Source organism: Topomyia yanbarensis, chromosome 1, assembly GCF_030247195.1.
Source record: "Topomyia yanbarensis strain Yona2022 chromosome 1, ASM3024719v1, whole genome shotgun sequence".
Taxonomy (NCBI): Eukaryota; Metazoa; Arthropoda; class Insecta; order Diptera; family Culicidae; genus Topomyia; species Topomyia yanbarensis.
Window position 1 is genome coordinate 193,920,479 of NC_080670.1, and position 11,901 is coordinate 193,932,379.

Sequence of the window (11,901 nt, forward strand, 5' to 3'; positions counted from 1 at the left end):
TCCGCAGATTGCAGTTAAGGTTGCGGTTCGCTTACGCTAAGTGAAGTGCGCTGTAGTTACGGTCCACAGTACAAACTGCTTGATATAGTCCATGTCGGTTTGCACTTTCCACAAAGTATTCTCGCAATCGTAACACCTGCGCTACGCATAGTGCCTGGATGTCGACTATTCCTTGTCCTTTGGCAATGTGAATCTCTGCAGCGCCGACTACGGATGACGCATTCCCGCTTGTCTAAACGCCTTCTCTCAAGATATTCCAGGTCAGTGCGGCTCCATTTAATGATGCCGAAACTATAGGTCAACGCAGGGACAGCAAACGCGTTAATTGCTCTGACCATATTTCCTGGGTTTAGAAAAGAACTATGTCCCGAATCATCACGCCTTCGTCGATCTCGCAGTCTCTAGTGTCGACTAATCGCCCTTGTAGTGGCTGATCAGATCAGAATTGCTCTAAGACAAACGTCATGCTGATGTCGTCACTAGTCCTTTCGACTAGTTTGATGACTACACCCAGTCGTTCCGTCGAGTCATCATAGATCTTAAAATCGTCCATGTGGAAGGTATGGGAAATCTCTTCCGGCGAGATTTCTTCATACCTTATCTGATAGCCACGCCCGTTTCGATTGAGTTTGCTACTGAACGTTCTAGACTGCAACACGTCTTTCCTACTTCTGAACTGCAGAGTCGTCGTCTTCCTCTCCATCGCCTGCCGCAGGAACCTCACGGTTACAGGATTAACTTTATACATCTCTAATACCTTGCTGAGGAACGAGTGCGGTATGGAGTCGTATACTTTCTTGTAATCGATTTAGGCCATACTAAGGTTCCGTTGGTTACACACTACTTGTTCAACAATGATTGCATCGAGCTTTTATTCTCAAGTGATACGATCCTCGAAATCGGTCATCCATGTCGGTTATATATACTTTGATGGGTTGGACGTGTTGCTGTCCTTGGGAAGGAGAATTGTAGTACCACGGGTGATTGAATCCGGTAATAAGCGTGGTTCGCGTACACACTTAATTTTTTCTGCCGGATCTCAGATTTTTTCGCATCTTTTGACGAAATCTCAACAACTGAGATCTCAGAAAACAATTTTTTGGCTGAGATCTTAGTAAAAGTGACGTTTCATAGCTGCGACTCGGAAAATATTTCACTGAAAATCACCAAACAAATCTCATTTTACTGATATATCAGTTTCTAAATTTACTGACTACACGGCTATTGGGAAATTGCCGAACCGAATTTAGTGTGTAACGCCCTGTTGAAAGTGCAGCCATCGTGGGATGTACAACGGTCAGCTTTATGTACCAAAAGTCGTCATCGCGTCAATATCTTAACCTGTTCATTCCTCCTCGCGCCTTAGACGCAGTTGCCCTCCGCGATGTTGAACGGGGGTCTCCCGAATATTGGCCCAAAAGCTAGTGACGCCGATATCCGGTAGACCTTCGCTTCGGGCTGATTTGGTCATAGAAGTTTATCGACTCGGCCATTTTGATAAGACACTCTATTCCTGATCTAGTGTGTCGAGTTCGTTAGCTGGTGAGCTCCCTAAACGCGAAGCTCAGTAAGTGCAATGATCGCCGCACATGACGACAATTTCGCCGATCTTTTGCCGACTCTGTACGCCAATAGCCAATAGCTTTTCAATAGCGGCACGTGTGCTGGAGATCCCGGTTATATTGAGGGGCCTCTACGTATAAGTCGGTATCCTAAACATTTTCCGGACACCACTGCAGCACAGAATACTATTACCTGCAGATCTTCCAGGCTCTGTACAAATTCCAGGTACATCGGAAAAACGTTAGCATGATCTGAACTCCATAGGTCAACTTAAAAGAATACTGTACCAAATCGCGTAGTAGCTACTGAGTCTTCTTGCAATGATTATCTTTCTTTTCCTTTTTATTAACGACTAAGAGCAAGTAAACTATTTTGCTGTAGCGAGCGCAACGTTGAAGGAATAATATTTAGAAAAGCGTGGAATAGGGTAATATGAGCAAGATTAGAATTTCCTAAAGACTTAACCCTTTGTCTTCTACTGCAGGGGTCAAGACCGTTTCGCTTTTCCTTGAGTACTATGGCTCATGATATTTAAAAAAATACTTCTTGTCTTCCAGTCCCTTGCAAAATGAATGTCTTTGTAACAAAAAAAGTTTAAATAGACGTAAATTTTAATAAAAAAAATTGCGCCCCCTCACGCAAAACAGGACTGCTACGGCTCTGTTCTATACTGCTGTGATGTTTATGCATTCAAGACCGAAAATGTCCAATGCATAACATTTACAGTAGAAAAACGAGAGGCAGACAGAAAAATGATGTGAAATTTGCTATGAATCAAATTTCTAAATGGCATACTATTGCAATTTTGAAAGACGGCGAACGAATTTATGATATTTATGTATGACAGATAATGTTGATGTGCTGCTACAAATTGCTAAAATGATGTGTGAAATCAATAGATTCAATATAGCGATTTTTCTCGGTGTAAATTTTCGACTGTTATTGTTATGAAATGAAAGAGTTTGTATATGCCGTACAAAAAAACTGCCGTACAAAAAATTCGGTACAGGTTTAAACAATTTGTGCATTCTAATTAATGAAAATACACTAGCCAAGAATGGCCAATGTTTTGCTGGCTAAAAGACATAAACAAGATTAGTCGCTATGAAACGACGATAGAGGATTTTTTTTTGCTTTTTTTCTATTTGGCTCATTTGACAGCTATATACCGAAACCAAAACAAAGGTGTTGCTACCACTGATGCCAGCGACAATCCTAATCTAGTGTTCTGTATCTACTGGTCCAACGATGGACGTCTGTTGGACGGTTATTTGGACGTCGTCCAACAAATGTCCTTCATTGGACGATTTTAAAACCAACTGTTCTTAGGGGGTAAGCCAATAGCGATAGAGCAGTGCGTCAAATGATCATAACCAAGACATGTCGCCATTATGTAGGATGCCCAGCATGTATGAGACTCCCTTGCTCGGTGCATCAGGATCAGCCTACGTTCCAACAGTGTTTGGACTACCTACCAGCTACTATGTACTTGTCAGAATTAATAGTTAATTCGATCCGTGACATTAAAGTTTTGGATACTGTATTTTAAACTAAAGATTTTTTTTCATGTGGATAGGTTAGTCTATTACTCCAAAAACCGACTTTCTAACCGAGGCCGGAGTCTAATATACCATTCGACTCAGTTCGTTGATATCGGAAAATACTTGGATGCTTGTGCTGATATGTTAACAAAATGTCCACATCGAAGATGTTTAAGCTGATTTATACAAACAAAACTCCAAATAAAAGGTAAAGTATTGCCGTCGGCTGCTATTGAATTTCAATTTGATTCGACTTCCAGTTCCGTAGTTACGAGTTGTAGAGTGTGTTCACATATAAAATCTATATCTATATCACATATTAGCCTCCTCCACCGACTCCGGATAGTCCCGGACGAAGTAACCAAGTTCCTGAATAAATTCCGCACCCGTTTCTCAGAGACGCCTATATTATTTTCACATGCTTTGTAAGTAGAGGTTACCCCACTATTGGAGTTCTGATTTGCCCGGCAGACCCTATTTAAAAGGACACAAAACCAATTTGGCTTTTACCGTTTATTCTCCCACCGCCACTCTTCTCTGCTGTTAAACACTTCTGTCGCTGGATTCTGTTGCAGGTAGGTGGATGCCAACGGTCGAGTTCTCCTTCGTCGTTTCGTTCGCTGCTTCGGTAGCGGTGCTTGGTTTTTAGCTAGGGGGTGAGCAAGGCTAATTTGTTGGAGCCTCATTATCAACAATGGCGAACTATCGCCGGATCGACTTGCTCGCCGCAAGCGATCCTGGAAGTCATAGTGGTGCACTTTCCAGGGGGAACCTTTGTACGCTCTGCTTCGTTCTCCTTGACTATTAGCTAAAGAGGAGAGCTTGGGTTGTTCGACTTATCCTCTATAGTGAGAGCGACTGATGTCGCGATTCCTTCGCTTTTAGCCGGGGAAACGAGAATACACCTTAACGGTTAGCTATCCCCTTTATGGCGAATCACCACCGTACTTACGAGTGCCCGAACCACGTGCCGGCAATTTCGGCGGAATCCCAGTAATGTTCAGCCGGAATTGAACTGGAATTCTGGCTGGTTGCAGTACGTATTCGCTGGAGCCGGAATGCGAACTGGAGCCAGAATTCCAGCTCATTTCCGGCTGAGCTTAACTCACTGGCAGTAGCGGCGGGAAACTGTTCCGAAAAATGATGGAATATTCTGGACGTCTGTTCACTACCGTAGTTCGTCAGTCGAAATAAAAACAACGCAAAACCGCCTCACCGCATAGCTGTCAACGCCCTTGCCCAGCATACCCAGCAAAAATTTAATAACAAAAGAAGAGCAGTGGCTTATCTAACCCCTTGCTATGAACACAAAAATATTTACTACGCCTATCTAGACCAACAGAATCGTTCACAAAAGATAAAACAAACAAAATTTACAAAAAACAAAGTGAACGATCATAAGGAACCGCGGTGATCATTATCTTACATAAGCAATACACTCTACGGAAAAAGTAGGCAAAGATAGGTATATTTCTACCTAGTGCCAAATTATTATTCTGATGGGTTACAGCTTATGCCCATAAGAAAAATGAATTGTTCGCAAACCATTGAATTTCATTTGAATTGGATTTCTGGTTCCGAGAGTACAGGTTGAAGAGTACATTCACATATGATTTACCCATATAAAGCTGTACCCCGGATGAATCGAATTCCTGAAATAAAATTGCATAAGATTTGCGGAGTTGGTTGATCCAATTTTCACAAACCTATGCTGAAGACCAAAATATTCCTAGTTACTTGTTTTAGCAACAGATGGCCAAAAAGTATCTTGGGCTACATTAATTGTTAGTGTCGATAACGGAAATTCCTCAGGTAGTAGTAACAAACCAGCATAAATTTCACATCGGATTCTCGAAATAGGGATTTGGAAAAAAATTGTGTCAGTTTTTCATTCGTATTGATAGCGGGTGTCCTTACGAGTACACTCATATCATTTTTAAACCCTTATTATTCTTATCTGATTTTTAAATTAAAAAACAAGCAAATTAAATTCAGCCAACTAACTGACAGTTGTTCTACTAAATGACGTATCTGCAAATATCTCGTTCGCCTCATTGTTAACCGGGACAGCACCCCACACAGCATGATCTGGTACTTTTGCAATCCGCTAGCAGCCTGTCATCCCAAATTTCATCTGCAAACTATGGTAGATCTGATGAGACAACCTATGGAGTCGTGCAAGTCGCATGGGTTTGGATGTGTTATTGTCCCATAAGGAAACAAACTAAAAAATGTTTTATTTTGATAGTTTCTGGCTTAAAATAGAAAAAGGATTGAGATATTAACTCACGGCACCAATCTGCATCAGAAAATGCCTTAACCCGCACACCCCTAAAGATCCCTATTTTCATGCAGATCTGAATGCTTTAGTACAGAGGAAATATAAATTCATACACCAACCACAGCATTCGTTTGTTATTATGCGGACAGTTTGAAGAAAAAAGTTGACATAGGTTACATTTTAAAGTTTAAGTGAACTGCCGTATCAATATCTGTTGCAATTTTGTTCGATAATTCCTTTCAGAGCTAGCATAGAAACAAAATTCAGTTTGCGTCTGAAACCGAACATATGCGCTGTATCGAAAGAACGAATGACGAGTGAAACGAACCAAAAACAGTGCATTCATGGCGGCAGTCACGAATTGAATTTTGTTTCTCTTTTAAGCTCACGCGGGGATGTCAATTTTTCCAAGCTCTGCCTGTGTTTCTGTACTGTGGGTTTTCTGGTTTCAATGGCAAACATTATGTGTCTGTGATCCCACAGACTAGGCTCATCAGAAATATGCCAACCCTTTATCTTTTCAATTATTTAAGAACTAGATTCCGTAAGGTGCAATAAATCCCGACTGATTGCGTTTATAAATATAGATTCATTTCACTTGTTGCATACATTGACATCATATGAAGAAAGGTGTTCCAGAAGTTACTCACCTCTATTATTGCCGCCCATGCTGTCCCAAATGATGAAGGGTTTGTTTATGCTCCTGCAGTATCTCCCAGTAAAGTCAAGCCGGAATTCTGGCTGCTTCTAGTTAGCATTCTGCCTCCAGTGACACAACAGAATATAACTAGAATCGGTTGTGTCACTGGAGCCGAAATACGAACTAGAACCAGCCAGCATTCCAGCTCATTTTTTCCGTCTGAACTTAACTATATGAGCATTTCGGAAGGAGGTGCTGTATCCGTATCGCCAGGGAAGAGGCAGATGCTATCACAATCTCCTGCTTACCAACTATCCGTCGATATTTTCACTGTTATGGCAACAATGTCTTGTTGAATGAATCCTGTAATTGGATACAATTTCATCAGTCCGTTTATCAAAACAGCAGCCCTAGAAGTTGGCTAGTTTGCAGAATATGCTACCTTGTGAGGTGATGCATTTAAACCAAAGATTTTGTGTTTGTTTGTCCATGGCTCCTGTAGTAAAGCGATGTCTAGACCTCGACTATTATCAATTATTAAAATTCTCGAATAATCCTGCGGCATCGTACAACCTGAAGTGAAAAAAAATATTATTGTGATACGGGCACTACACAAATTATAACTATAATCAGTCAAGGTTGACTACCGATTCTTATGCGAAATAACGGGTGTTCAATAAAAGATGAGAATTTTTTCAGTCATGTAGTTAAACAAAACAAAAATTCCTGCGAATTCCGCCTTTTTTATTAAAAATATGTTTATTCTTCATTGGAGAAGGGGCCCTGGTCAGCCGCACGATGCAACTTAGTAGCGATATTCTCATAAGAATGCTGGACGGCACTGACGTCCATCTTCCGGATACAATTCCAGATCCTGGTCACAGAGAACAGACGTCCATTTTCAACATTCAGCTTGTGTAAAATCTCTAACGGTTTCGAAGGTAGTTGGGATATCCAAACCAGGTGCGCTACAGTCGTCATGTTTTTTGTGGCTGAGTTCTACAGAATTGATTTCGAACCGATTCCGGAATGGATTTGACGGATATTTGGGATAGGTTGGTGTGGCGGCGCTAGTGTTTATCGTATATTAATTCAAATGTTTATACACATTTTTTTAAATATTTTTGTTCGATCATGGATGTCTGTTCTCTGTATCCTGGTGGCGAACTGCTTCGTATCCTTGGCCCACCAATTATTTTTGTACACTAGGGCACTGAGGGAGCCGAAAAAATCCTTAATGGGACGGCACTGGGGCAAGTTGGTCAGGTTCGTTTCTTTCGGCACGTACGTTTTTCTGCTTACTCTAGCGTCTTCTTGGCGTAACGTCCGGCCAGAAGACGTACTTCCCATCCGCATGATGCTCCTTTAAGAACGGCAGAAAAATTTTCTCAAGACACTTCTCCTGGTACACTTGTTGATCGATGGCCAGACCGCTCGGCTTGAACCACGGCTTTGAAATCCCTTTGTCCGATATGGCGATTTACAGCATAATTTTTTTTTTTAATTTATGCTTAAACGTATATTTTACTTGGGGGGGGGGGGGGGGTGTGGCCGACTTGTCACTGGAATAGATGATGTCCTCTATCGGTGGGTTCGGTGAATCAAGGTATGGGAGTCCTTGTTGTCGAACAGGTTTTTCAACGCTTCTTCTTCGTCATTATCTTCGCTGGACGGCTGCTACCAGCCTTCCACTATACGCTCCGGGATGCCAGGATCCGGTAAACTATACTCACGGGCACGTTTTCGTCTCGAAAGTGGTCTACCGTAAACTTTTTCCGCGATGACTATGCGTTTCGTAAAACCGTACAACACGCTCGCGGAGTGTTTGCTGTTTCGATGCCATTTTCGATTGAACTGACAGCACCCGAGCGAAATGAAACATGGGGAAAACATTTCTAGGGAGTCCAGAAAGCAATTCTCTTGGAGAAAAATTTTTACGCTCTTTACTTTAATTACAAAAAGGTATTGAAATCATTCTCAGTTTTTATTGAACACCCGTTATTATAAAACTATGATCATAAGGTTACCAAATGGGTTAAGTGACAATGAAGGACACGTTGAGTTTTATCCGAGAGTAATTAGTACCAATATTGAATGAAAATAACCTGCTTAGACCAAAGTTCTGATTGACCTATCTACCAAATTCTGACAAAAAAAATTCTGACACAGGAAATTCAATAAGATTTGCGTAGCGTCGATTTTTTTGGCCCATTACGCCCCCTTCAGCGGGTTACGAAGTTCGTAATAAGCCCTATTTACAGCTGCAATACGCCTGTTTACCTCGCAAGTAACATCTTTATCGCACGTCACTAGAGTTCCAAGGTACACTAATTCATCTACAATTTTAAAGGCTTTTTCACGGCACGTCGATCGATCCCGATAACATCGATATCATCCGCAAAACTCAGGAGCATATGCGATCGTGTGTTGGTGATACCGCTCCTCTGCACACCAACTCTATCGCTCCCTCGAGCGCTATGTTGAACAGTAGGTTCGACAGTGCATCACCCTGCTTCAATCCATCCAAGGTTACGAAGGATGTCGAAATCTTAACCGCAACCCTTACACTTGATTTCGATTCATCCACCGTTACACGAATCAGCCGTATTCGTTTCGTCGGAAAACCAACTTCTAGCATAATTTAACAGGTTTCATTTGATTTCACTGAATCGCACGCCGCCTTGAAATCTACGAACAGATGGTGAACAGATGATGGAAGTGTCTGCAAGTTGTACTCCCGGAATTTATCGAGGATTTGTCTCAGGATAAATATTTGATCCGTCGTTGATCGACCCTCACGAAAACCGGATTGATATTCGTAGATGAAGGACTCCTCAAGCGGTCTCAATCTGTTGAACAGAATATGGAACATGATATTGAACGCCGAATGTGGAAGGGTAGTTCCTCGGTAATTATTATAATTATCAGTCTGTGCCCTTTCTTAAAGAGGAGGCAAATGAGACCGTCAGGCACTTCTTCCTTCTATATTTTCGTCATAATATGGTGTAGGACTTGATATAGTTGCTCACTGCCGTGTTTAAGAAGTTCAGCCGGGAACTGGTCGTTCCCGCAGCTTAATGTTTCAGCTCCTTGATAGCTTTTCTAAACTCATCTAGTGTGGGCAGCACAACAGCTTGTCCGTCATCGTTAATGTTTATTATGTACTCTGATACTCCTTCGCTTCCACCGTTAAATAAAATCTAAAAATAATTCTTCCACCTGCCAAACAATTTTACTATTACAGTTTAATAAATTTGTGTAAACTCCTAGGACACCTTGTGAGATATCACTGCCCCACTTCACTACAAACAATCCCAAATAAAAGATTGTTAAAAAAACTGGGATGGGACGCGCGGATAAAACAAAAACAACTGTCCAAAAAAACCAGCTCTCAAATGTCAATATGAGCGAGAGTATGGAAGTATGCCAGTAATATATAAGGAAGAATGAGAAAAATTCTAGCATTATGGTATAATCCGCAAATCCCATCCCAGTTAAGAATTCTTTAATTTCACTATTCCTTCACTTCACAAGTTTCTTAGAAATCCCTTGTTGCGACTATCTACTTAAACAATTTCACTAAACAACTGAAAAATAAAAATATGAACCACAAACATATTAAGATGTTTTCACCATCTTTATTATATTCTTATCACATAAGAATTAAAAATACTTTTTTTTAAATATTTAACTATATAAAGTATCATTTCTTTGATTTCTCCGCTTCTGTTCGCTCATTGCGCTCTTTCGACGCAATTCATTCGGTTCTGTCAAGTTTCTATCACCGTAATCTCTTCATTTAGAACGATAGTAGCACATTGGTGACACCATTAGCCAGATTGCACCACTAGCTACAAGCTACACCCCTGATCTGGTTCCTGTTCGACACGGATCCCCCGGGTACTGGCACCTACACAAATTCCGTCACGTTTCTCTCGCCGTCGCCGGCTGATTCTGACTAATTGGATTATTCCTACATGATAATAAAGCTTCACTCAGCTTAAGTAACCGTAAGTTTTTTTTTTCGTTTTCATTCGCCCGCTTCTTTACCGCCCACATGCAAAATGCTACTTGGCTGATTCTTCATTAAATACAAGCGATTCGCTCGGTCAGGTTTTGCTTATTTATATCCAGGAGAAGTAACCGAATCTCGAAACAGTCAAACGGATTTAGTAACATTCAAAAACAATGTTCAACATTCGATTTCACGATTTAAAATTGGTGACACTCCAGTCGAAGGGCCAAACACGTTAGTAAATATATATAGAGCTCTCAGCTAAGGCATGATGATAACAATGAGAAAACAATTTTCCGTAACACTTACAACAATCGCAATAGCTCTCTGGCTTTAACTATGCGGGTTTTTTTATCTGCTCTTCTAGTTGGTAATCGAATACTACGGCACAAATGTTCGGTTTGGCAGCTAGAGGATAACGTCCGAATGTCGCACTGCATGCATGCACTTGGCAGGTGCAAGATTGTCATGTGTTGTTTTAATCGACATCTAAATCACGGAAGAGAGTTTGGTGTAGGATGTGGAGGATACATTCTGGTTACTGATTTACGGAGGGAGGAAAGATCAAGCGTAAGAATATAAATAGCTGCTTGCGCTTCGATATTTACAAACACTGCACGATTTGGTTCGGTTTAATCGACACCGGCGAATCCTTGGCTGCCTTCGATAGCCTTCACCAGACGATCCTTCAGTGCCAGGTAGCTTTCGTAAGGGGGCAAATCCAGACGGTTAAAGCTATCGGGGAGGAAAATTAAAAATAATCGGATAAAATTTTGATTATCGTGTTTGTTCCTACCAGGTGTGCGCCCGAGGATAGTTTTCCGGTGTACCCCACTTCTCGATCGTGAACATCTGCGGTCCATTTGATCCGTACAGTTCCTTGAACCCATTCATCGGCACCCGGCTCGTTCCGGTCACGAACTGTAGCAGCCGCGCTCGCATCTCGTTCGAGAAGGAAAGCACCGCCCGCCAGAACCACTGAATGATCACATGATTCGCAAAGTAGTCACCTTTGTACAGTGTATTCCTCTTCCAATCTTTCACGTCAATGCTCTGGATGCCGCACATCAGCAGTTCCAGTTCATTTTCGTCGAAAATCTTCAGTAGATTCAGCGGAACGATCTGACCAAACCCGTCCAGAAATGCTTGCATTTGATCTTTAACCCGAGCCACGAAGCGCCACTCAATAACCAGCTTGATGTACTCATCCTTGTTTTCATTCGCAACCTCAATGTTGGCACCGTTGGGTTTCAGCTCCCGCTGGCTGGTGTATCCGAACGTTTCCTCGTCAACGCAGAACGTTAACATCAGCTCACTCGGATCGTTCTCCTTGATCCACAGTAGCGAATTGTAGTACTCCATGTCCACGGCTTCCATATCTTTCAGGTCGATTGGTTTCTGCAGCATCATCTTGTAGAAGGGCCGGATGAAGAACGCATCCAACAGCTTACCGTGGTAAACAGCCATCCCCGCGACTCGACCGATGAATCTGCGGAAATAGAATCGATTTTATTGAAAAAGAGGTCAAATCTAGAAAGATAAGATTACCCACCGGAAGTAATGAAGATGATCCTCATTGCACAACCCACTGAACGGATTGATCTGAAGGGTGTAGTTGTCCATAGCTGAGTATTCGAACAGTCCGTAGTATGGATTGAACATCTCCTTCGACAGTAGATAGAACCATTCCCTGGCTAGTCCACCATAGTCCAAACCGGCTTCACCCTCGAACTCGATCCACAATTTCGTCTTCAGCAGGTCAATCTTGGTAATGGAATTGATGATCCGGTAGGAATCTTCCAGGATAGACGCCCGCCGCACTTTGATCTCGATTTTGTTTGGGACATTAGCCTGTTACAGA

General features: G+C 41.9%; 1 protein-coding gene across 4 annotated transcripts in view; it reads right to left on the minus strand.

The window, feature by feature from the left end:
* Positions 1-9,635: 9,635 nt before the first annotated feature.
* The window catches only part of LOC131685879 (E3 ubiquitin-protein ligase Nedd-4-like), a 28,205-nt gene continuing 25,939 nt past the window's right edge, over positions 9,636-11,901 (minus strand). For 2 of the 4 annotated variants that reach the window (XM_058969896.1, XM_058969888.1), the window contains exons 12-14: positions 11,593-11,891; positions 10,837-11,529; positions 9,636-10,775 (exon numbers count right to left, since the gene is read on the minus strand). In XM_058969896.1, coding sequence (XP_058825879.1) covers positions 10,673-10,775; positions 10,837-11,529; positions 11,593-11,891 — 1,095 coding nt within the window. In that variant the 3' untranslated portion in view covers positions 9,636-10,672. The remainder of the gene's footprint in view (positions 10,776-10,836; positions 11,530-11,592; positions 11,892-11,901) is intronic. The other 2 variants (XM_058969915.1, XM_058969907.1) reach the window with 1 other exon arrangement.